This window comes from Bubalus bubalis, chromosome 11 (genome assembly GCF_019923935.1).
Source record: "Bubalus bubalis isolate 160015118507 breed Murrah chromosome 11, NDDB_SH_1, whole genome shotgun sequence".
Classification (NCBI taxonomy): domain Eukaryota; kingdom Metazoa; phylum Chordata; class Mammalia; order Artiodactyla; family Bovidae; genus Bubalus; species Bubalus bubalis.
The window spans coordinates 24,488,197-24,513,651 of record NC_059167.1 but is presented as its reverse complement, the minus strand read 5'-3'; the positions used below and the strand labels follow the sequence as shown (position 1 = coordinate 24,513,651).

General features: G+C 37.1%; 1 protein-coding gene across 13 annotated transcripts in view; it reads left to right on the top strand.

Moving 5' to 3' along the window:
- The window catches only part of GPHN (gephyrin), a 524,697-nt gene that overhangs the window by 284,179 nt on the left and 215,063 nt on the right, over positions 1-25,455 (top strand). For 7 of the 13 annotated variants that reach the window (XM_044924834.2, XM_044924835.2, XM_044924839.2 and 4 more), the window contains 2 exons: positions 14,374-14,440; positions 20,797-21,069. In XM_044924834.2, coding sequence (XP_044780769.1) covers positions 14,374-14,440; positions 20,797-21,069 — 340 coding nt within the window. Of the gene's footprint in view, positions 1-14,373; positions 14,441-20,796; positions 21,070-22,449; positions 22,558-25,455 lie in introns of all 13 variants that reach the window. The other 6 variants (XM_025295335.3, XM_044924833.2, XM_025295337.3 and 3 more) reach the window with 1 other exon arrangement.

Here is a 25,455-nt window from a genome sequence, read left to right as displayed (position 1 = left end):
TTCTAGAGGCTGGAAGTCTGAGAGTAGGGGACAGCCTGGTCAGGTACTGATGAGAGCACTCTTCCTGATTGTACAGCACTGAGTCCTTTCTGCATATTCACATAGTGACAGGTGGAGTCTTTTTTGTAAGGGCACTAAATCACATTCATGAGAACTCTTCCCTTATGGCCTAATTACTTCCCCAAGGCCCCAACTCCTAATACCATCGTACTGAGGGTTAGGATTTCAATATATGAATTTGAGGAGGATACAAAGATTCACTCATTCCACCACCATCCCTCCCCCCCAATTATTGTTATCACACACATCCAGTTCTTTCACTAGCTTCTGAGTCCTTTGTTCATGCCATTTCCTCTGCCTAGAATGTTCTTCCCAGTCTAACTCTATAATACCTATTCTTCAGGTAGCAGCATAGATTTTCTTCCTTCTAGAAGCCCTCTCTAATCATCTCTCACCCTTCCTAGCATAAGACTAAACTGCCCTTCCTGTCATTCCTATAACTAATAATGTGCCTATAACTTAGTTAACTGTCTTAACACTTACTGATATTTTCCTGTAAATCTGTAAACTCCCTAGGGGGACACTGTTTGCTTATTGTTGTAGCCCCATTACCTAAGTAACACTACCTTGCTCCTGGAAGATACTCAGTGAATATTTGCTAAATGAATGAATTAATTCTGATAACCATACTTTATATATTAGGAAGATCTTTTTCAGTTCAGTTCAGTCTCTTAGTCGTGTCCAACTCTTTGCGATCCCATGAACCTCAGCACACCAGGCCTCCCTGTCCATCACCAACTCCCAGAGTCCATCCAAACTCATGTCCATTGAGTCGGTGATGCCATCCAACCATCTCCTCTTCTGTCGTCCCCTTCTCCTCCTGCCCTCAATCTTTCCCAGGATCAGGGTCTTTTCAAATGAGTCAGCTCTTCACATCAGGTGGCCAAAGTATTGAAGTTTCAGCTTCAACATCCGTCCTACCAATGAACACCCAGGACTGATCTTTTTAAATAACAAATTTATGTCCAGGATGGGGAACACGTGTACACCCATGGCGGATTCATGTTGATATGTGGCAAAACCAATCCAATATTGTAAAGTAATTAACCTCCAATTAAAATAAGTAAATTTATATTTAAAAAAAAACAAATTTATGTTGAATTATCCCACAATTAATCAGCAAATAGATTGAGGATTTTTTTGTACTTGTTTTTTGTTTTTTTTTCCCCCTGAGAGCTCTCCATTAGATGAGTATATTTTGAAGTTAATGACAGTTCAGTCTATCATTTAGGTTTCTGTACTAGCTGAGCTTTCCTGATTTTTAAATATATTCTTTATTTTGTTTAAAAATTGCTTTTACATTACCATTTAATATTGAATATGTCTGACTATTTATGTATCTCCTAATTTGATACCTTTAAAGAAGACAAAAACTAGAATATTCTTTCAAAGGAAACAAACAGAAATCCTTATTCTGTTTCTGGTTAGAGTCATCTCTTGTGTTGTTGGAAAAGAGTGTTTGCTATGATCAGTGCATTCTCTTGGCAAAACTCTGTTAGCCTTTGCTCTGCTTCATTTTGTACCCCAAGGCCAAACTTGCCTGTTACTCCAGGAATCTTTTGACTTCCTACTTTTGCATTCCAGTGTCCCTTTCTATGATGAAAGGGACATCTTTTTTTGGTATTAGTTGTAGTAGGTCTTGTAAGTCTTAATAGGACCATTCAACTTCAGCTTCTTTGGCATTAGTGGTTGGAGCATAGACTTGGATTACTGTGATATTGAATGGTTTTCCTTGGAAACGAATATATCATTCTGTCGTTTTTGGATTGCATCCAGATACTACATTTTGGACTGTTTTGTTGACTATGAGGGCTAATCCATTTCTTCTAAGGGATTCTTGCCCCACAGTAGTAGATATGATGGTCATCTGAATTAAATTCACCCATTCCAGTCCATTTTAGTTCACTGATTCCTAAAATGTCTACGTTCACTCTTGCCGTCTCCTGTTTGATCACGTCCAATTTACCTTGATTCATGGACCTAACATTCCAGGTTCCAATGCAATATTGTTCTTGACAGCATCGGACTTTACTTTCACCACCAGACACATCCACAACTGGGCATTGTTTTCCCTTTGGCTCCTCCTCTTCATTCCTTCTGGAGCTATCTAATTCTCCACTGTTCTCCAGTAGCGTATTGGGCACCTATTGACCTGTGGAGTTCATCTTTCAGTGTCATAGCTTTTTGCCTTTTCATATTGTTCATGGGGTTCTCAAGACAAGAATACTGAAGTGGTTTTCCATTCCTTTCTCCAGTGGACCACGTTTTGTCGGAACTCTCCACCATTACCCATCCATCTTCGGTGGCTTTACATGGCTTGGCTCATAATTGCATTGAATTAGACAAGGTTGTAATCCATGTGATCAGCTTGGTTAGCTTTCTGTTATTGTGGTTTTCATTCTGTCTGCCCTTTGAAGGATGAGGATAAGAGGCTTGTGGAAGCTTCCTGTTGGGAGGGACTGGCTGTAGATAAACTGGTCTTGTTCTGGTGGTCAGGGCCATGCTTAGTAAATCTTTAATCCAATTTTCTGCTGATGTATGGAGCTATGTTCCTTCCCTGTAGTTTGGCCTTATGCCAAACTGTGGTAGGGGTAATGGCAGTAATGGCAACCTCCTTCAAGACTTACGGCAGCATGTCACAACTCTCCCAGGACTATTGTAGTCAGTGCCCCTGACCCCACAGCAGTCTGCTGTCAATCCACACCTCTGCCAGAGATTCCCAGACTCTCACAGTCTAGTCTGGCTCAGTCTCTTGTGGGTCACTGCTTCTTTCTCCTGGGTCATCATGTGCACAATATTTTGTTGTTCCCTCCAAACATCTGTTTCGTTAGGGGTTCTCAATCCTTTTGCCAGATCCCCATGTTGGGAAATCTGTTGTGCATCCTAGAATATTGTAAAGGCAAGTTTGTACTGCTAATAAATAGCAGTACCAAAATTCAAGCACAGTTTATCACAGTAGTTCTCAAGTGGAACAAAATCAACTAGAGAGCTTAGTAAGATACTAAGTGCTGGATCACACCCCATAGTTTTTGATTTAGTGGTTCAATCACAGTGAGAAAAGGAGAAGGGCAGTGTGGGAGGTTTTACATTTCTAACAGATTACCAAATGATGTATATATGTTGTTGGTGCAGACACCACAAATTGAGAACTACTGATCTTTCAGATTGTACCATCTTTCCACTGGTGCTTATCTCACATTACTCCTTTAAGTACAATGTACTCTGACTAGATGAAGGACTTAATATACACAAAAAGGACTTGGTGCTTTTTCTGTCTCTATGTTTTACTTTTTTCCCTCTCCACTTAAAGCTGTCCTCTTTTTCTTGCCTTTACCTCCCTTTTCTACCTATCAAAATGTTTTCCTTTTTAAAATCATTCAAGTGCTGTCTCTTCCATAAAGATATACTTCACCACCATCGCATAGAAATTTACTGCTTTTATTTTGATCTCATGGTATTTTAGGATAATTTGTGTCATCACTTACTATCTTGTAGTTGTTTATGTGCTTTCATGATCTGTGTTATAGTTGTAAACTCCTTAAGGAATTGGGTTGCATTTATCCCATAATACTTACTACAGGTTTAGTGAGTTTAACTTAATTAAACTTAATAAGTTGATGAATTTGGCATATGCTAAGAATATGGTGCTTGTGGTTTTAAAAATTATTAAAGTGTTTGTAAAAATAACTTCTTAACCTAAAAAGTCTAAATAAATAAAAAGGACATTCTTCTTTACAATAACTCTAGATATTCCAGAGATTAAAAAACTAATTTTTAAACATTCAAAGAGAAGGAAACAAAGGACTTTTGTTAAGTGTAATCTAATTTTTGGGGGGACAAAATAAAAGGCCAAAGAGCTAAATAGATTGAGGAGAAAAAACAGTTTCTCATGGCTGTATACTTAGTCTTTTAATTATATCATACATATATACATAATACATACACAGAAGTAGTAGTCTGAGTATTATAACTATTATGTACATATAGTACAGATAGAAGTTTACATCCCTAGCTTTGTTAACACTGCTATTCAGGTATCAATCTAGAGAAGATGAAGTATTATTGAAGGCATAACAGGCCTGGGCTTGATGACCAAAATATTGGAATTAAATGTATTGACTGCATTTTAATTTGTCACTAACCTTGTGGTGGAAGGAGTTAAAATTTGGAACATTCTTGGAAACATCCTTAGAAAATAGTTATATTCTTGGAAAATATATTCCAATTTTTGCAATAGTTGATAAATTAGAAATGTATATAGATCCAACATCATTCTTCATAAGGATAAATTTATGACTACTATACTTAGAAAACGGAGAAGGCAATGGCACCCCACTCCAGTACTCTTGCCTGGAAAATCCCATGGACGGAGGAGCCTGGTAGGCTGCAGTCCATGGGGTTGCTGAGGGTCGGATACGACTGAGCGACTTCACTTTCACTTTTCACTTTCATGCATTGGAGAAGGAAATGGAAACCCAATCCAGTGTTCTTGCCTGGAGAATCCCAGGGACAGGGGAGCCTGGTGGGCTGCCGTCTCTGGGGTTGCACAGAGTTGGACACGACTGAAGCGACTTAGCAGCAGTAGCAGCAGCACACTTAGAAAAAGAAATGACGTGAATGCTGATAGAGTGAACTTACTTTGTAAAATAACAAGCATCTCAGAGGCATGCATTAATCAAACTCTTTATACCTAAAAGGCAAAACTTTAAAAAAAAAAAAAAAGAAAGAAAGAAAGGAAAAGAAACATTAATGAAACAGTGATAAGTGGTTTGTCTGGAAAAAAATGTTCACAGCAATGGTCATAAAGGTGCTTACCAAGGTCAGGAGAACAATGCATGTCCAAAGTGAGACTTTGACAGAATATAAGAAAGTAGAATACAATAACTGAATTGAAAATTTCATTAGAAACAGTCAACAGCAGTAGAAGAAAGGATGAGGGATAGGGCAATGGAACCCTTGAAGATAGGGCAATGGGACCCGTCCAAAAGAGGAACAGAAAGAAAAAGAGTACAGCTAGCTTAAGGGACTTACAGGACATCAAGCAGAATACTATTCATATTATAAGAATCCCAGAGAGAGAAAAAAGGAAAGGACAGAAACCTATCTGAAGAAATAATTAATAGTTGAAAATGTCCCAAACCTGGGAAACAGACATCCAGATCCAGGACATCCAGAGAATTCCAGTAAAGATGAATCCAAAGAGACTCACCCACAAAAAACACATTAATTACATTGTCAAAAATTATTAAAAACAAGAAGGGAATCTTAAAAGCACGAAAAACACCTTTTTATATATATAAGGGAATTTCTGTAAGACCAACAGTAGATTTTTTAGTGGGCTTCCCTGGTGGCTCAGTGGCAAGGAATCCTCCTGCATTGCAGGAACCACAGGAAACATGGGTTCAATCCCTGGGTCGGGAAGATCCCCTGGAGGAGGGCATGGCAACCCACTCCAGTATTCTTGCCTGGAGAATCCCCATGGACAAAGGAGCCTGGAGGGCTACAGTCCATTGGGTTGCAAAGAGTCAGATACTACTGAAGAGACTTAACATGCACACACAGATTTTTTAGCAGAAACTTTGCAGGCTTAAAAGGAGTGACATAATGCATTTAAAGTTCTGAAGAGAAAAAACTGTTTACAGAGAATACTTAACGCAAGAGAGTTGTCCTTCAGGGTTATAAAGGAAAGATGAAGAATTTTCCAGTCACGCAAAAGCTGAAGGAGTTGAGCACCACTAGACTGGTCTTACAAGAAAGCTTAAGGGCACTTCTTTAACCTGAAATGAAAGCATGCTAACAGGAAAGTATATGAAATTGTAAACCTACTGGTAAAGGTAAATAGATAGTTAAATTTAGAATAATCTAATGTAGTAAAGGTGGTGGATTAACCACTTATAAATCTAGTGTGAAGGGTTAAAGTAGTAAAAATAACTATAAGTACAGTAATTTATTAGTAAATATGCCAATTAAAAAGATACAAATTGCAACATCAAAAATGGTAAACATAGTAGAGTCAGAATGTGGAGCTTTAGAATGTGTTTGAACTTAAGTTGTTATCAGCTTAAAATAGACTTACAAATAAAAGATATTTTACATAATCCTAATGGTAACCATATAGCAAAAACCTATGGTAAATAATGCAAAGATACACAAAAAGGAATCTAAGCATACTACTATCAAAAAATCATTAAATCCCAAAGAGGGAGTAAGAGAAAAAGAAGGTAACAATGGAATTACGAAACAGCAAGAAAACAATTTTAAAAATGGCAGTAAGTCCATACTTATCAATAATTACTTTAAATGTAAATAAATAAATTCTACAATCAAAACATACAATAGCTGAATTAATTGCAAAAAAAAAAAAAAAAAAAACACCTCACTATATGCTGCCTGACCAACTTCTCACATAAGGATACAGAAAATAAAGGATGGAAAAAGATATTCCATGCAAATGAAAAACAAAAGAAAGCTGAGATAGCTATAATTGTATCAGGCAAAATCAACTTCAAGCAAAAGACTATAGTAAGAGACAGATCACTGTATAATAATAAAGGGATCAATCCAACAAGAGGAAATAGCATTTGTAAATATTTAGGCACCTAACTTAGGAGAACCTATATATATAAAGTATATAAAGCAGTATTAACAGACCTTAAGGGAGACATAGACAGCAAAAGAATAATTGGAGATTTCAGTACTCCACTTTCATCACTGGTGAGATCATCCAGACAGAAAATCAGTAAAGAAACATTGGACTTAAATGACCCTCTAGATCTGATGGAAAGCAACAGAATACACATTCTTCTTAAGTGCACATAGAACATTCTCCAGAATAAATCACGTCTTAAGCCACAATACAAATCTTGAAATTTAAGATTAAAATCCTATCAAGCATATTTGCTGAGCACAATAGTGTGAAACTAGAAATCAATTATAAGAAGAAAATTCACAAATATAGAGAGATTCAACAACATGCTACTAAACAACCAATGGAAAGAACCAGGTCTTCATTTTGCTGGTTTTTTCTGTTATCTTCTAAGTCTCCATTTCATTTTTCTTTTGCACTCTGGTCTTTGTTATCGCCTTCTTTCCACTACAGGCTTAGTTCTTTTTTTTTTTAATTGAGGGATAATTGCTTTACTATAGTTTGTTAGTTTCTGCCATACATCAACATGAATCAGCCATAAGTATAGGTATGTACCCTCGCTCTTAAACCTCCACCCACCTCATCCTATCCCTCTAGGTTGTCACAGAGCCCCAGCTTGAGTTCCCTTAGTCGTACAGCAAATTCCCACCGGCTATCTGTTTTACGTATAGTACTGTATATGTTTGCATAGTACTCTATCCATTCGTTCCACCCTCTTCTCCCCCTACCCCACACCATGTCCACAAGTCTGTTCTCTATGTCTACATCTCCATTGCTGCCCTGCAAATAGATTCATCAGTACCATCTTTCTGTATTCCATATATATATGCATTACTATATGGTATTTATTTTTCTCTTTCTTACTTCACTCTATTTAATAGGCTCTGGGTTCATGCACCCTATTAGAACTGATTCAAATGCATTCCTTCTGATGGCTGAGTAATATTCCATTGTACATATGTACCACAGCTTCTTTATCCATTCATCTGTCGATGGACATATAGGTTGCTTCCATGTCCCAGCTATTGTAAATAATGCTGCAGTGAACATTGGGATACATGTGTCTTTTTCAGTTATGATTTCCTCAGGGTGTATGCCCAGTAGTGGGATTGTTGGGTCATATGGTAGTTTTATGCCTAGTTTTTTAAAGGAATCTCCATGTTGTCTTTCATAGAGGCTGTATCAACTTACATTCCCACCAGTGCAGGAGGGCTCACTTTTCTCCACACCCTCTCCAGCATTTATTGTTTGTAGATTTTTTGATGATGGCCATTCTGACCACTATTAAGGTGATGTCTCATTGTAGTTTTGATTTTTTTAAAAAATTCTTTGAATTGGTTGTTTTTTTAAGCTCTTTCTACTTTCTTAAAGTAGGGATTGAGCACTCTGAGCTTCCCTCTTAAAAGGAAGCTTGGGTTTATCTTTGAAAAGATAAACAAGATGGATAAGCCTTTAGCTAGACTCATTAAGAAAAAGAGGATTTAAATAAATAAAATTATAAATGAAAGAAGAGATGTTTTAACTGATACTACAAAAATACAAAGAATCATGAGACTACTATGTACAATTAAACACAACAAACTGGACAACCCTGAAGAAATGGAGAAATTGCTATCATCCACAAATTAGTCAGCATGACAAGACCACAGGTAACATACTCAATGGTGAAAAACTGAAAACTTTTCCTCTAAGATCAGGGACAAAACACAGACAGGCACCATTTCCACTTGTATCCAACATAGTAATGGAAGTCCCAGCCAGGGCAATTAGAAAGGAAAAGAAATAAGTCACCCAAATCATAAAGGAATAAATGAAAATTGATATTCATCTTTAAGGCACATGGACCATTATTAAGAATATACCATATGTTGAAACACAAAGCAAGTCTCAATAAATTTAAATATTGAAATCATATGAGGCATATTTTTCACCAGTATGCCATGATCAACTATTGATACAAGAAGAAAACTGGAAAAATTACAAATACATGAATACTAAACAACATACTACTGAACAGCTGTGAGTCGATGAAAAAATCAAAAGCAGAAATCAAAAAATACCTGACCACAAATAAAAATGAAAATACAACATATAAAAATCTATGGGATATAGCAAAAGCCACACTTAGAAGGAGGTTTTCAGCAATAAGGCCTCCTTCAAGAAATAAGAAATATCTCAAATCAAAAGTCTAACCTTATACCTAAAGGAACTGGGTGGGGTGGGGAGAGAAAGTCTAACATCAATATAAGGGAGAAAATAAAAATCAGAGCAGAAATAAATGCAGTAGAGACTAAAAAGGCGATAGAAAAAGTTAATGAAACTAAGAAATAGTTCTTGGAAGAGAAAACGAAATTGGCAAACCTTTAGCTAGACTGGCTTATAAAATCAGAAATAAGGAGAAATTGCAAATAATAGCACAGAAATATAAAGGATTGTAAGAGAAGACTGAACAGTTATAGATCAAAAAATTAGGCAACCTATAAGAAATGGATCAATTCTTAGAATCATACATTTTTTTCAGGACTGAATCCATGCAAATGAATAGATCACTCACTAGTAGGGAGATGGAAACAGTAATCAAAAACCTCCTAAGAAACAGCATCCAGTACAAAACAACTTAATTGGTGAATTCTATCAAACATTTATGTTTTAGTTTTTATTTTTTTTTGGGGGGGGGGCGGCCCGAGGCACGTGGAATCTTAACTCCCTGCCAGGAGATTGAACCCTCACCCCCTGCATTGGAAGGTGAAGTCTTAACCACTGGACGGCCAGGGAAGTCCCTATCAAACATTTAAAGAACTAGTACCAGTTCTTCTCGAACTCTTCCCAACACTAGAAGAAAAGGGAGCACTTCATAACTCTTTTTATGAGCCAACATTACTCTAATACCAAAATCAGACAAGGACAACAAAAAGAAAATTACAGGCCAGTATGTCTAATGAACTTAGATGCAAAACATCTAGACAAAACATTAGCAAATAAATATAACAATATGTTAAAAGGATCATACACCATGGTCAAATAGGATTTACTCCAGGGATATAAAGATAGTTTAATATACACAAATCAATCAACATAAATACAACACTTTAACAAAAATGAAGGATAAAAATCATGATCATTTTATCAATAGATGCAAGAAAAAAGGATTTGACAAGAGTCAGCACCTATTTATCATTAAAGTAAAATACAATGAGCTGGAAGGAGCATACATCAGTATGATAAAGGCTATATATGACAGACCCACAGTTAACATACTCAGTAGTGAAAAACTGAAAGATTTTCTTCTCAGATTAAGACCAAGACAAGAATACCCATTCTTGCCACTCTTACTCAACATGGTGGTAAAATTCTAGCTAGAGCAATTAAGTAAGAAAAAGAAATAAAAGTCCAGATTGGAAAGTGAAAGGTTGTTGTTGAATCACTCGAATACACTGGGATTCTTGGCCCCCGGAGGAGAAGAATTCAATCCGGGGCCAGAGACGAGGCTTGATCACTCAGAGCTTTTGTGTAATAAAGTTTTATTAAAGTATAAAGGAGATAGAGAAAGCTTCTGACATAGGCATCAGAAGGGGGCAGAAAGAGTACCCGCTTGCTAGTGTTAACAATGAAGTTATATAAGCCAAAGAATGTCTGGAGGTTGCAAAGACCTCATCAGACCCACTCCCATAATTTACATCTTAAGGTAACACTGTCCTCAGGCAAGATACATCCTTGTAAAGACCAGGTCTACTCCCATAATTAACATTTTAAGATAACAAAAGGTTGAATCCAAAGACTGTCCTTAGGCAGGATACATTATTGTTATATAATCCTAAGGAATGTAGAGAAAGACAAAAAAGTTTGTCCTTTCTTCCTCCTTGAGAATTCCAGACCCCTCTCTCCTTGAGGACCCCTAGACTCCCTATCAACTTGCCTGGGAACTGACTGTCTCAAAAGGAAGAAGTGAAACTGTCAGTATTTGTGGATGACATGCTTTTATATATAGAAAACCCTAAAGATTCCATAAAATATTAAAAATAATATTTTTATTTTTTATTATAAATTTATTTATTTTCATTAGAGGCTAATTACTTTACAATATTGTATTGGTTTTGCCATACATCAACATGAATCTGCCACGGGTGTACACATGTTCCCCATCCTGAACCCCCCTCCCACCTCCCTCCCTGTACCATCCCTCTGGGTCATCTCAGTGCACCAGTCCCAAGCGTCATGTATCATGCATTGAACCTGGACTGCCAATTTGTTTCATATATGATATTATACATGTTTCAGTAATAATAAATGAATGAAATAAACTTGCAGGATAAAAATAAACATACAAAAATCTGTTGCATTTCTCTACACTAAGAATGAACTAGCATAATGAGAAATTAAGAAAACAATTCATTTTACAATTGCAACAAAGAATAAAATACCTAGGAAGATTTTAATCCAAGGAAGTGAAAACTACAAGACATGTTGAAAGAAACTGAATAAGACACAAATAAATGGAAAGATAGTCCATGTTCATGAGTTGCAAGAATTAGCATTGTTAAAATGTACATATTACCTAAAGCAACCTGTAGATTCAATGGAATCCCCATCAAAATACAATGATATTTTTCTTAGAAATAGAACCAAAAAAATCCTATAATTTGTAAAAAATAGCAGAAGACCCTTGGATAGCAAAGCAATCTTGAGAAAAATGATCAAACTGAAGATATTACACTCCCTCATTTCAAATTATACTACAAATCTGTAACAATCAAAACAGTATAATATTGGAAGAAAAGCCCAGAATTTGAGAGCTCAGAAGTAAACCCATAGATATATAGACAATTAATTTGCAACCAAGGAGCAAAGCACATAAAATGGAGAAAGGAGTACTGGGAAAACCAGATAGCACATGCAGAAGAATGAAACTAGACCCTGTCTTACATTGTACACAGAAATTAATAAAAATGGATTAAAGACTTGAATGTAAGACCTGAAACTGTAAAACTCCAGAAAAAAATCATGGGTAGTATGCTTTTGACATTAGTTTTAGCAATATCTTTCTGGATATGTATTCTTAAGCAAAGGAAGCAAAATTAAAATTAACCACATGGGACTACATCAAACTAAAAAACTCTGCACAGCAAAAGAAGCCATCAGCAAAATGAAAATACAGCCTACCACCTACCAAATGGCAGAGGTACTTGCACATCATGTGTCTATAAGTGGTTGATACTCAAAATTTATAAAGAACAATTTTTTTAAAAAATTAAAAATGGGCAGAGGTTCTGAATAGACACTCTTCCAAAGCAGGTATACAAATAGCCAGCAGGCACATCAGAAAATTTTCCACAACACGCTAATTAGGGAAGTGCAACTCAAAACCACAAAGAGATACCACTTCACACCCATTAAAATATAACAAGTGTTTGAAAGGATATGCAAAAAAGGGAACCCTCATAATCTGTTGGTGGCAATGTAATTATGTGCAGCCACTGTGGAAAAACAGTATGGAAGTTCCTAAAAACATTAAAAATAGAACTATCATTTGATCCAGCAATTCACCTTTTGGATATTTATCCAAAGGAAATAGAATCACTATCTCACATCTACATTTCCACTTTACTGCAGCATTATTGCCAGGACCTGGAAGCATCCTAAGTGTCCATTGATGGATGAATAGATAAAGAAAATGAGGTATATATATGCTATAGGACATTAGTCAGTCATAAAAAAAAAATGAAATCTTGCTACTTGTAACAATATGAATGGACCTTGAGTCTATTGTGCCAAGTGAAATAGATCAGACAAAAACAAAGACTGTATGATTTCACTTGTATATGTACTCTAATAATAATCAACTCATAGATACAGAGAGTTGATTGGGCTTCCGTCGTAGCTCAGTCGGTAAAGAATCTAACTGTGATGCAGGAGACTGCGGTTCTATCCCTAGATCGGGAAGATCCCCTGGAGAAGGAAATGGCAGTCCACTCCAGTATTCTTGCCTGGAGAATCCCATGGACAAAGGAGCCTGGCAGGCTACAGTCAATGGGGTCACAAGAGTTGGACACAACTTAGCGACTAAACCACCAGATACAGAGAAACAGATTGATGGTTGCCAGAGGCAGGGGTTGGTGAGTGGGTTAAATGCGTGCAAGGAGTCAAAAGGCACAAACTTCTACTTATAAATCCTGGGGATGTAATATACAGCATGTTGATTATAGTTAATAATATTGTTTGGCTGAAACTTTCTGAGAGTACATTGTAAAATTTCTCATCACAAGAGAAAAATTGTACAATGTGTGGTGACAGATATTAGCTAAATTTATTGTACTAATCATTCCATAATATATATATATATATATATCAAATCATCATGTTGTACACCTAAAATTAACATAGTATTGTCAATTATATTTCAATTAAAAGGGAAGCTGTATGGACAGTTTTAAATAGCTATGAGCACTTTGTATGATAAGAAAAAACAATAAAATACAAGACAATTTTAGGTTATTTCAAAAAGTTAAATAAGAAACTCAATTAAAAGTTGTAGAAAAATATTCTTATGTGACTTACAATCTAAGTTATAAAATTTTAGAAATAGACTAATTGAATCTAGTCCTTTTGTTTTCAAATAATGGAAATTATATGTTACCAGGTCAGAGTCACATAGCCAATTATTGGAAGAGCATGATTCGAACTCTCATTTGAAATCTAGGCCTTCAACTCTTTATTCCAGCTTTCATACTTCTCAACTGCTTATGTTTCTTATCTAACCACCTGCTTTTAAAGTGACCTGAAAATTTACAGTGAACTCTGAAAGACCTTTATACTTTAAATTGACTTGTTTATCAATTTATCAGTTAATAGTTGTGGTCTCTAAATTCTCCCCAGTACTATTGATCTATGAGAGACCTGTCTCACTTTTTTTTAAATTTATTTACTTATTTTAATTGAAGGATAATTACTTTACAATATTGTGATAGTTTTTGACATATATCAGTATGAATTGGCTGTAGGTATATATGTGTCCTCTCCATCCTGAACCCCTCTGCTACCTCCCTCCCGACCTTATCCCTCCAGGTTGACACAGAGCACCAGCTTTGGGTGCCCTATATCATACATCAAACTTCCACTGGTTATCTATTTTACATATGGTAATGTATATGTTTCGGTGCTGTTGTCTCAAATCATTCCACCCTCTTCTTCTCCCACTGAGTCCAAAAGTCTATTCTTACTTTAAAACTTGTAGACTTCCTGAGAAGCGAGAGTTTAAACATCTCACTCAATGCCAGAGTGCCTTATGTGTTAGACTTTTGAACATAGACATTACTCTATTAGTCATTTTTAGTATGCTATCTCATTGAATTCTTAGAACTGTAAGAGATATGAAAAAGCTGAAGTTAGAGAAAGAAGATAATATGGCCATTATTTCTTTAAAGTGGCTAATTTATTCTGATATCATGTTCAGTGCATTTTTCTAATCCACCACACTAACCATTGTTATAAAAACCTCAGCCAGAGAGAGTGCCCAATTTGTATAATACTTGGTAAATATTTAGCTGTAATAGTTTTACTCCTAAAAAAGTTGTTCACATATAAAAACAATGATTGGTCTTTGTTGTTGAAAGTATTTAAACCAACCATCATGCTAAGTTAGTATTCATCCAGTTTCTTTTTCCTTCCAGGCCTGTATGTGGAATCAGAGGGAAAACTCTCATAATTAACTTGCCAGGTAGCAAGAAAGGATCTCAGGTAAGCAGTCTTCATATTTATATGGTTTAGTTTGAGAAATTCTGGCCAGCTGTGAGAGTTAGCCATACAAGAAGTTGGAGTCCTCCACAGGACCTCACTTCTGACACCAGTTGCAGTTCAGTGCATTCCCAAAACCACCCTCTGTTTCAATAATTCACTCGATAGATTCAGAGAACTCATTGAAAGGTGGTATACTCATGCTGCTGCTGCTAAGTTGCTTCAGTCTTGTCCGACTCTGTGCGACCCCATAGACGGCAGCCCATCAGGCACCCCCGTCCCTGGGATTCTCCAGGCAAGAACACTGGAGCGGGTTGCCATTTCCTTCTCCAATGAATGAAAGTGAAAAGTGAAAGTGAAGTCGCTCAGTCATGTCGGACTCCTAGCGACCCCATGGACTGCAGCCTACCAGGCTCCTCCGTCCATGGGATTTTCCAGGCAAGAGTACTGGAGTGGGTTGCCATTGCCTTCTGAGGTATACTCATAGTTATGGTTTATTATATGGAAAGGATACAGATAAAAATCAAATGGGGAAAGAGGTGCATAAGACAGAATAGAGAAATACCAAATGGAGAAGAGTGTCTAATATCTTCTCCCTGTGGAGTCATGAACACATTACTCTCTGGGCATCAGTATGTAACAACACAAGGTTTATTGCTTATCAAGGAAGCTCTAAGTCCTTAACATCCGTAGTTTTTATTGAGGTACATCATATATTGCCCATATGGCTGACCTTTAGTCTCTTGCATTTCCCAGAGCCTGGGCTAATACTTGTAGTCTCCAACACTTACCAGAGCCAAAAATCACATTTCCCAAAGTCTCCATAATAAATCACACTGTTAGACTGCCTGGTACCAAAAGTTTCCAGACAGAAAAAAGGCACCCCTTTCATTTCGCAGTAACTAAGGGCATAGGCCAGATTCTCTTTGGGTAAAGTTAAATTTTCTTTATACAAACTACCCCCTGGCCTCTGGCCAAGGCTTTCTTACAACTAAATAATAATATTTGTCTGGCTGAGCATCTATATTTACTATAGCATTTATATTATAGACACAACAATAGTAGTGTGAATATACCTAAGATTTGGAGGAGCCAGAGAGAAATAGGATTAAAATCGGAGAAACGAGTAATTCATCCTCTAAAGCCATTATACAAATTTTTATATTTTTGTACTCATTTACTAATTTTCCACCTTGATCTTCTGTTACTGTACCCTATGATACATTCTCACAGAACTGTTTACCATAGAAATTAGCTCTCTTGCTCAGGCCAGTCATTACCCATTGAGAAGGCTTTAACTCAAGTTCTCAGTACATGTGGCCATCAATATCAGCAGTATAATCTTACTAACAATGCTTGTATTATATCGTAGTATAGTACTAAATATAACCTGAAAAATAAGAGTCAAAAGATACTGAAACATTACTGGAGTCGTATACACACAGTAACAGTTTACCTAGTCGTCATCATATCATATGATCAAGATGTATCCCAGAGCGATGCTCCTCAGGTTTACAGACTTGTCAGGTTCCAAAAGCAACCTATGCCTTTTCCCTTTCTAGCATCTGCTACAGCTGAGCCAAGAAACAATTTCATTTCTTGTTTTAAGCTGCTTTTGAGGCACCAAAGTAATACTGGATTTCCCTGCTGCATAACCCCTTTAAACTCATTCCTTTACCTTCAACTACCATTTCTCCTTCTCTCCATTTATATTCAAGCATTTCCTTTGAACATCTTGAATGAGACAGTTGATTTGGCCACTGGGCTGGTCCAGATGGCCATCAGTAATACTAGGTCAACAAGTACTTCCCTCTCAATCCATTCCATTTATTTAAGATAAGGTTACATAGTACAGAGTTACTGGGGAGTCTGAAACACCAGGCAATATAATTGCATTTACTCTTAAGCCCAATTTGGCCAGATGGAGTAAGACGTAGTCTGTACCATCAGACCCTTAGGAATTCTGACATAAAGGTTTAAAAGTATAGTTACAGTTTCAGCCTAAGAATCATCCCTGCCTCTGGCACCCACAGTTACAGCCCTGGTCCTCAGACCACTGCATCACATAGAAAAGAATAGTGTTCAGGTCATGTGGGGAAAAAAGAAAAAGGACAGTTGTAAAGAGAAAAGTGTAGTTGTACAAACATCCTTTTCCATCCCCTCTTAGCAGAAAAGCAGACGAATCTGTCTGGAGAGAACACTCACTTAACCTCCCTAATGATGAGTATGATCAGACACTAATGAAAGCTTCATGCATTTATCTCCTCCCATTTTAGACAACAAGTGTTTAAATTTCAGTTTTCTATCATATTATTGCTCTGAAGATGAAAGTGTGTTCCTTGGTCTAAAGATGTGTGCCTCCACAGTCACTGACACAACATCTTCTGTTCTGGTCCTTTTATAGTCCGTTGAGCATGTGTATCTACTCTGGAATAAACAAAGCTCATCCAGAGTAAGTGTCTATACCTAGTAGACCTCATTTGTAGCCTTGTACCCATTTGTAGTTAGGTGGACTAACAGCATCAGCTCAGCTTGCCAGGTATACGTAGGACTTTTCCCTTGGGGAATTCGCTGCATAGCCCTCTGCCGTCTGTCTCTCCTTATAGCAGACAAAACAGTTCTTATTGGCATTTGTGCCTCATAGTATAAGAGGAATATATCTAGATGCATCCCGTTTCTGCCTTCTGTAGGCCCCTAGTGTCCACTCATCTCATGGGCCCAGGTGGCCATGTCAAGAAAGTATACCAGGATATCTGCTCTCCAGTACCAGTCAACTTCCAGTTCCGAAAGGGAGTTCTTCTGATGGGCATTAACAGTCTACTTTAATATACCCATTACATTCCCAGAGCGATATCCATAGAGCTATACCCCATACAGGTATCCCTTTAATAGACCAGTTTTCCCTTGCCCATCTACCTGACCATATGACTAGGCCATTTGAACACTTCCCATGAGTCAGTAAAAACCCAAACATAGGGGCAAACAAGCAGTTCAGCCCATGGAGCTGATTTGTTTTTACCTTCTTCAATCAGAGTGGCGGCCTTCCAAACAGGATGCTGTCCCTTCACCTTGGAATTGCCATCCATAAACCAAGCAGCTCTTTGTTGATCAATAGAAAGCTGTTTATAGGGCACCGCCCAAGTGGCCCAAGTGGCCATAGGATCCAGCAGCTCCTCAGGTGGTTCCGAAGTCAGCCCTAGGTGAAAAGAGGCTGCCTGCTCGTGAGTACCTCCTTGCGTTCTCCTGGTAGCATGATTCTATATGCAACATTTCCATTTTATTATGGAACTCTCCTGGGCATTGCCTTCCTTCCTCATTAGAGCTTTTCTCTGAAATTACCAAGACATTATAGATATTTCAGGTTTCAGAGTTATTGTGTGTCCTTTAGTCATAAGGACAGTCTCAGTTAAAGTCCAATAACAAGTAGTAATTGTCTCTCAAATGGAAATTTTTTGGTCCAAAATTCCAGCAGTTGTTGAGTGGCACTCACAGGTTTTTGCTATAAGCCCTAGTCTGCATGCCACACAAGGCTTTTGTACAGCAAATTAATAATCTGTGTGGTCCCATTTAGCATGTCCAAATAGAAGACTGGATTTACATGCCTCCTGTTTTACAGTGTGAGATAGGGGATGAATTCTCCAGACAATATACATCCTCATAATACATTCAGGTAGAAATTCACCGTTCACATAAAGTTCATAAAGTTCACATAAACATTGTAATTCTTATCTAAATGTTTACCTTAATCCCATCAACTGCTGCATTCCCATAGCCTCCCATTCTAACTACACTCCTCCCACCTCCCATTAGGATTTCAACAGGTTTTAGAATCACAGTACATGGAGCCCCCATGTCAAGGAGTCCCAGAAAAGTCTCTTATCTGTCTCCGAATGAGTTTAGCCATTTGTGTGCATGTGGCCTTGGAATTCTAAGGCCTGGCTTGGGCCAAGGAATCCAGACCCTTTTGTCATACCTCATATTGATTAGATTATGGGGCCATCACTTAAGGTGATTCAAGGTAAGGTTTCTTTGCCTTCTATCTTTCTAAATTCCACCAAACTAGTGTAAAAAGAAATTTGTTTAGGATCTCTTAATGTTAGGAGATCAGCAGATCTCCCATCTGTCCACTCAACACAGCAGTGCTTCTTTAAGACATCTGTTTTGCCCCCATTAATACTCACTTCATTCATATATTTCTTAATAACCATGTAAGTGTTTCCACCCTGCTAGGACAAGTCCCTTGAATCTCTTGTTTCTCTTTCCCCATTTTCTTATGAATCAGTCCAACTTTATTTACTGTTTATTGCTTCAACATAAATTTTTCCATGGGAAGCAGCTCTGAGGCTAGCAGCTACGTGTCAGACCATCCAGAAGCCAAGCTTGACCCAGCCTCAGGATCTACCCCAACATTCTCCATTACTTTTATTTTAGCTAGTACAGATACCATTTATTGTTTGTGTATTGATGTGACTCCTTAGGAGTTAGATCTTTCATTTCCAAATTTAACTGCTAATTTTGTTTCCAGTAACTAATTGCAGTACAGCTGCAATCCCTTTCTTTGGGTGACCCTGTATTCTTTGAGACTCTAAAGATTCGTTATCCCCCACATTCTCTTCCTTCCTCTTCCTGGGTCGCAAGTTTCAGTGAGTCAGGCTGTTTCTGTCAAATCTCGCTTCTTAATACCAACTGTAAGGAGTTTTGACCAGCTGCAAAAGTTAGCCGGCTAACTTCTGTGGAGCACTCCACAAGACTAACCTCACTTCTGTCATCAATTGCAATTGAGAGGATTTCTAAAATACCCTCACTTTTAATAATTCACTAGAAGGACTCACAGAACTCACTGAAAGCTGTCGTACTCATGAGTATGTTGCATCACAGGAAAAGAATACAAGATGAAATCAGCCAAGGGAAGAAGTATATATGGCAGAGTCTAAGTGAGGTAACAGTCAGGGAACTTGTGGTCATTCTCTTTAATGGAGTCGTAGATAGCATCACCTCCTGTTAACATAAGATAATTGTTGTTGCTGTTTAGTCGTTAAGTCACATCCGACTCTTTGTGACCCCATTGACTGTAGCCCACCAGGCTCCTCTATCCCTGGAATTTCCCAGGCAAGAATACTAGAATGGGTTGTCATTTCCTCCTCCAGGAGATCTTTCCGACCCAAAGATCGAACCTGTTTCTCCTGCATGGCAGGCGGATTCTTTACTGCTGAGCCACTGGGGAAGCCCAGTATAAGACAACACACACAGAACATTGCTAACTATGCACACTCTCCTTTACCTATGCTAACTGTCTTTTACCTTTGGTGTTCAGAGTTTTTATTGGAACTTGATCACTTATTGCCCATGTGGTTGACCTTAAGTCAGCCATTCCCACTTCTTTCCAGAGGTAAAACTGATACCATGTTTCCCAAAGCCCTCATAATAAACCATGTTGTTAGACTGTCCAGTGGCTAAAGCCCCCAGGCAGAGACACTCTTATCAGGCATGATATAATAAGGAACTAGAGATCACCTCCCAAAAGCAGAGAATAAAGGCCAGACTTCTCTTTGATTAAATTCCTTACTATACATTTTTTTTCCAGGAGGGTAAAAGGCTAGTTACCTTCCAGGTATTCCAGTAACCAATATTTCTTTACATATTAAATTTTAAGGTAAGTTGCTTCACATGTGAAAAAGAAATACTTCTGCTCAAATATACTCCCCAGACATATCTGGCCTTACTTTCTGATTTTAAAGTTCTCACCTGTTTTCTTTTGGTGATACATTATAGGTGATAATGGACATATTTTGGGCATTAGCTGCCTGTTCTCCTTACTTATTAGCACCCCACAATAAATGCTGTACTTTCCTTCACCCCCTTCCAAAAAAAAAAAAAAGAGAGACTGTTTTGACTTTTATGCTGCACAAACTTATATCTACTTTTACATATTGCACAATTTTGTCTATCTGTACTTTACAATTGTAATCAGAACCTAAGTTCTCTGAATAAAATAGTTGAGTATTCAGTCGGTTTGTTAGTTCTAGTATCCTTCTTTTACCAGAAAGGTAAAAACTATTGCCTGCTCTCTCATAATGTATCTTTAAATCCCAAAGTTGTATAGAAATTTTACTTAAAAAAAAAAAATGCTGTGTGTTTATATAGTGGAGTTCTTCAGCTTATGAAGAGTACTGTAATATATGCCAGCTTACTTCACGTTTCACATTGCAAAGACAGTACATTAAATATGATTCATTCTTAAGATAGATGGAGAGAAAAATCACAAGTAAATACAAAATCACAAATAAATTTGATTGCTCCCATTTTACATGCCTATAAAAATACTTTATCTTCGTTTTTTTCCTTCCTCTTGCATACAGGAATGCTTTCAGTTCATACTACCAGCCCTACCTCATGCCATTGACCTTTTACGTGATGCCATTGTAAAAGTAAAGGAAGTTCATGATGAACTTGAAGATTTACCTTCCCCGCCACCACCTCTTTCCCCTCCTCCCACAACTAGCCCCCATAAACAGACAGAAGACAAAGGGGTTCAATGTGAGGAAGAGGAAGAAGAGAAGAAAGATAGTGGTGTTGCTTCAACAGAAGATAGTTCTTCATCACATATAACTGCAGCAGCCATTGCGGCCAAGGTAAGCCTGTTGAGAGAGACCCAGAGATCTAAAGGACCCATAGGTAAAAGTATTGATTTCATCTCTCTTTCCATCCCATTCTTCCATAACTTAAATACAATTTTGTGGCATCCTTTAAAAAGAACTGGAATTTTCATGACACTCTAAGCTGTATTCCCTACATTATGTTGAGCTCTTGAAACATTTAAGTTTTGTTTTAAGTCTGAGGCATTAAAGATTCTGCTGTTACCTATTGAAGTAATAGCTCCCATGATAAACAATGTGACATTTAAGAACTCTGTAAAGATGTCAATTTTGTGACCATATTAAATATATAATGTTTATGTATTCAGAACATCAAATATTCACAAATTCTTAAAGGAGCATCAAAAGAGGGTAAGAGACCTAAGATGGTTCAAGGAATTAGTTGAGAAAGATTAATATTTTTTTTTTAAAGACAAGACTTTTCATCAATTAACTACCATTTATTTAACTGTTGGACACAATTTACACCAGTCATATGGAGAAGAAATGGATGTAAGGTATTTGTATTTTTAATTTAATAAAGCAATAAATATTATTAAAGCAGTATCAAAATATTGCAACTTCTCTTCAAGCAATTCTGGGAGTAAATAGTACCATACAGTACCATACAGTACTTAGTACAGTAAATAGCACCATACATTACTTCTTTAAATTTCATCATCATCTCAGAGTCACAGAACGTGATTTACATTGTTAACCATATATCATATAACCCACCTTGTATACTTTAAAATCTTCAGACAGTAGCATATCCCTTCTGGAAGTAATGCTTGCTCATTGATCAAGAATATAAAGATTGGTGATCTAATCGTTTATAAAGTAATTCCTAAAGTTTTATGGCTCATCCAGAAATTTGGGCTATGAGCTTAGCATGAGAGGATTTTTTGACAACATTTATATTGGAAAGAATCATAGAGATCCTTTTGAAGTGTCCATTCAGATAACCAATAGATGGTTCCTTCACTGAAAACTGGATCATTCCATCTCCAGATCCATTCAGTGATCCATTAAATCCTTACTTAACGGTAGTAAGTATTTAAGTTATGTGTGAGGTTTGTTTTATTTCATTTTGTTTTGTTTTTATGGAACTGATTGATGAAATAGGTACATTATTAAATCATCATATGTTCTCTTTCTTTTACTCTTAATTAAAAGAGTTAAAAGTACCATCAGTTTCAACCTTAAAAAAAGGGTATACCATCTTAATTCTAAGCTGATTTTGTCATTATACATTTGCGAATTTTGGGCATTTCATTGTTCCATTTGTTTTCAATTTTTTCCTTTCCAGTCATTTTGCTTGTATAGTTTCATGTTTTCCTGTCATTGTATTCATCGTTGTTATGTGTTGTGCATTAGAAGCATCCATTCTACACCAGTCCTGCTGTTATCATGGCACACGGTGAGCAGCCCATCCCTGGTCTCATCAGTTATTCCCATGATGCAACAGGCAGTGCAGAGGAACTGGTAAGACAAGAGGCTTTTGCATTAATGATTTTGCAAGCATACAGCCTACCTCCTGTCCTTGGAGGTAGGCTGTAACTTATTACAGAAGATGTGTTTTATTCTGGAGGATCTTCACTAGTGCTTTTTTGTTGAAAATACAAGTGCCACTGAGTATCTTCCATCAAGGAATTCAATAGTTTCTCCTGTACCTGAAGTACTCTAACATCATTAAGATTTTATAGTATGTAGCAATGAACTTTCATCACATGATTTCCAAGAAATTCATGACTCAGAAGTCTTTTTCTTTAGTAATTTCATCACATACTTTGAAATATATTGCCTGCCTTAATTAAGATAATCCCATAAGAAGATCACATTAAGTTTTAAAAATCTAAACAGATTGGTCAGAATAATATTTAATTTATATCAACCTTGCTTTTTTTTTCTTATGATTTTGCATCTTTCTTTTCTATAACTGTGTTTGCATTACAACCATTTAGAGAGTTGAGGCTTTGTACAAAGGCTAATTACTAATCTTCAGATAGAAACTTTTAAGGATACGTATCACTTCTTTCCGGCTTTCCTGGTGGCTCAGACAGTAAAGATTCCACCTGTAATGCAAGAAATCTCTGGGTCGGAAAGATCCCCTGGAGAAGGGAATGGCTACCCACTCCAGTGTTCTTGCCTGAAGAATTCCATGGACAGAGGAACCTGGAGGGCTACAGTCCATGGGGTCACAAAGAGTCAGATTAATACTTTCACGTTTTTTTCCATCACTTCTTTCAGTCATTAGCTGTGAATAGTACTTTGTGAAAAGTGTCAGGCTAGAAAAGATTAAACTGGTAAGTATAACTGAATAAGCAGTGACAATTTAGACCATGGCTGCAAAAAAATAAAATAAAATAAAACTCAGTCCCTGATATGAACATAAAATAAGAAAAGTAATAAAGTATAATTTTGTTTATAATCCTTAGAAGAAAAATACCCAGAATTTCAGGGGGATGCAAGGAGGAAAAGTAGTATTGGTTATCTTTTGGTAGATAAGCTACCAAATAGTGACTTTAGCCATCTATTCAACAAGCCACGCCTGGTTAGAAATAAGCTTAGCCAAGTCAAAAGCCAAGTAGAAAAAGGAAATATTGGTTAATAAAATGATTAAGAATTTCAGTCAACAGCTGAATTCTCCAGCTATAGCTTTGCTATAAATTATAAACATTCCAAAATATACCAAACTGTCTTTTGTGTTCTCATATTATAAAGCAACCATAGCAACTATAATAATTATCCTGGTTTTCAAACTGAAATATTTGGAAGTTTTCTATTCATAACCAAGCTTTCAAGTTGTCATATTCTGAGTGTTATGTTATTATGTGAAAAATATTTGAATAACCAAAAAGATTTGAATAACTCTTCAATAGTTAGTTCCTAGTGATCTGAATACTTGCTGTTGCCAAACTGACAAGTTGCTTTTTCAGGAAACAAAGAAGCTTGAAGAATGCCCCTTGTAGTGGTTATTTCTTAGTTGCCTCTCCAGCAGCCATTTGCAGTTCCCTCTTCCTAACATTTTACCTCATTCCCCAGTCATGTGATTTGGGTGAGATTGACTAACCCTCCAGCATATGTATTTCACATAGCCACAGTTTTAGTTCAAGAAACACATAATTCAGGTCAATAAGAGCATCTTTTAGGTTTTATCTGCACTGCTAGGAACATAGACTCTCTGTTTTCTATTGAATATGAATGAGGACATATATAACTCTAAAAGAATTGCTGTCTTGAACCATGAAAGTAATGCCTCCCAATAATGCAGCCAACTGTAAAGAAGCAATGCTAAGAAAAGGAAGAGAAAACGAGATCCTGAGTCCTGGTCACATTGTTTGACAATTTACTCAAGCGCTTATTGACTTCTCAGTTACCTAAGCCAATAGAGTACTTTAAAAACGTTAGAGATAAGAGATGGGTCACCTGTGGTGTGCAACCAAAAAGCACTTTAGCATATCTCAATATGTAGTCTCTAACCAAAGAGGTGGAAAATTTTCCATATAATAACTGAAAAATAGAAAATAGGAATCCCTGAAGTTATTTGAGTAAGAAACCTCATTCAAGGGAATAGAGAGTAGGAGAGTGTGACACCCAGGAGGTATCTTGTCCCATCACTTCATGGCAAATAGATGGGGAAAAAGTTGAAACAGTGACAGATTATATTTTCTTGAACTCCAGAATCACTGCAGATGGTGTCTGTGGCCATGCAGTTAAAAGATGTTTGTTCCTTGGAAGGAAAGCTGTGACAAACCTAGACAGTATATTTTTAATAAAAAGCAGAGACATCACTTTACTGACAAATGTCTGTATAGTCAAAGTTACGGTTTTTCCAGTAGTCATGTATGGATGAGAGAGTTGGACCATAAAGAAGGCTAAGCACTGAAGAATTGATGCTTTTAAACTATGGTGCTGAAGACGACTTTTGGAATCCCTTGGACTACTTGGAGATCAAATCAGTCAATCTTAAAGGGAATCAACCCTGACTATTCATTGGAAGAACTGATGCTGAAGATGAAGCTCCGATACTTTGGCTACCTCATAAAAAGAGCCGCCTCATTGGAAAAGACCCTGATGCTGGGCAAGATTGAGGGCAGGAGGAGAAGGGGACGACAGAGGATAAGATGGTTGGATGGTATCATCAACACCTTGGACATAAGTTTGAACAAACTCTGGGAGATAGTGAAGAACAGGGAAGCCTGGTATGCTGCAATCCACAGGGTCACAAAGAGTCAGACATGACTCAGTGAGTAAACAACACCACACAGGAGGCAACAGGGATAAATAAATCTTGCCCCTCTGATTACTAAATAAGTATAAAGGTCTTTTCAAGGAGACTGGATCCAAATGTGAAAAAATTGCAGCTATACTTTGGATGAT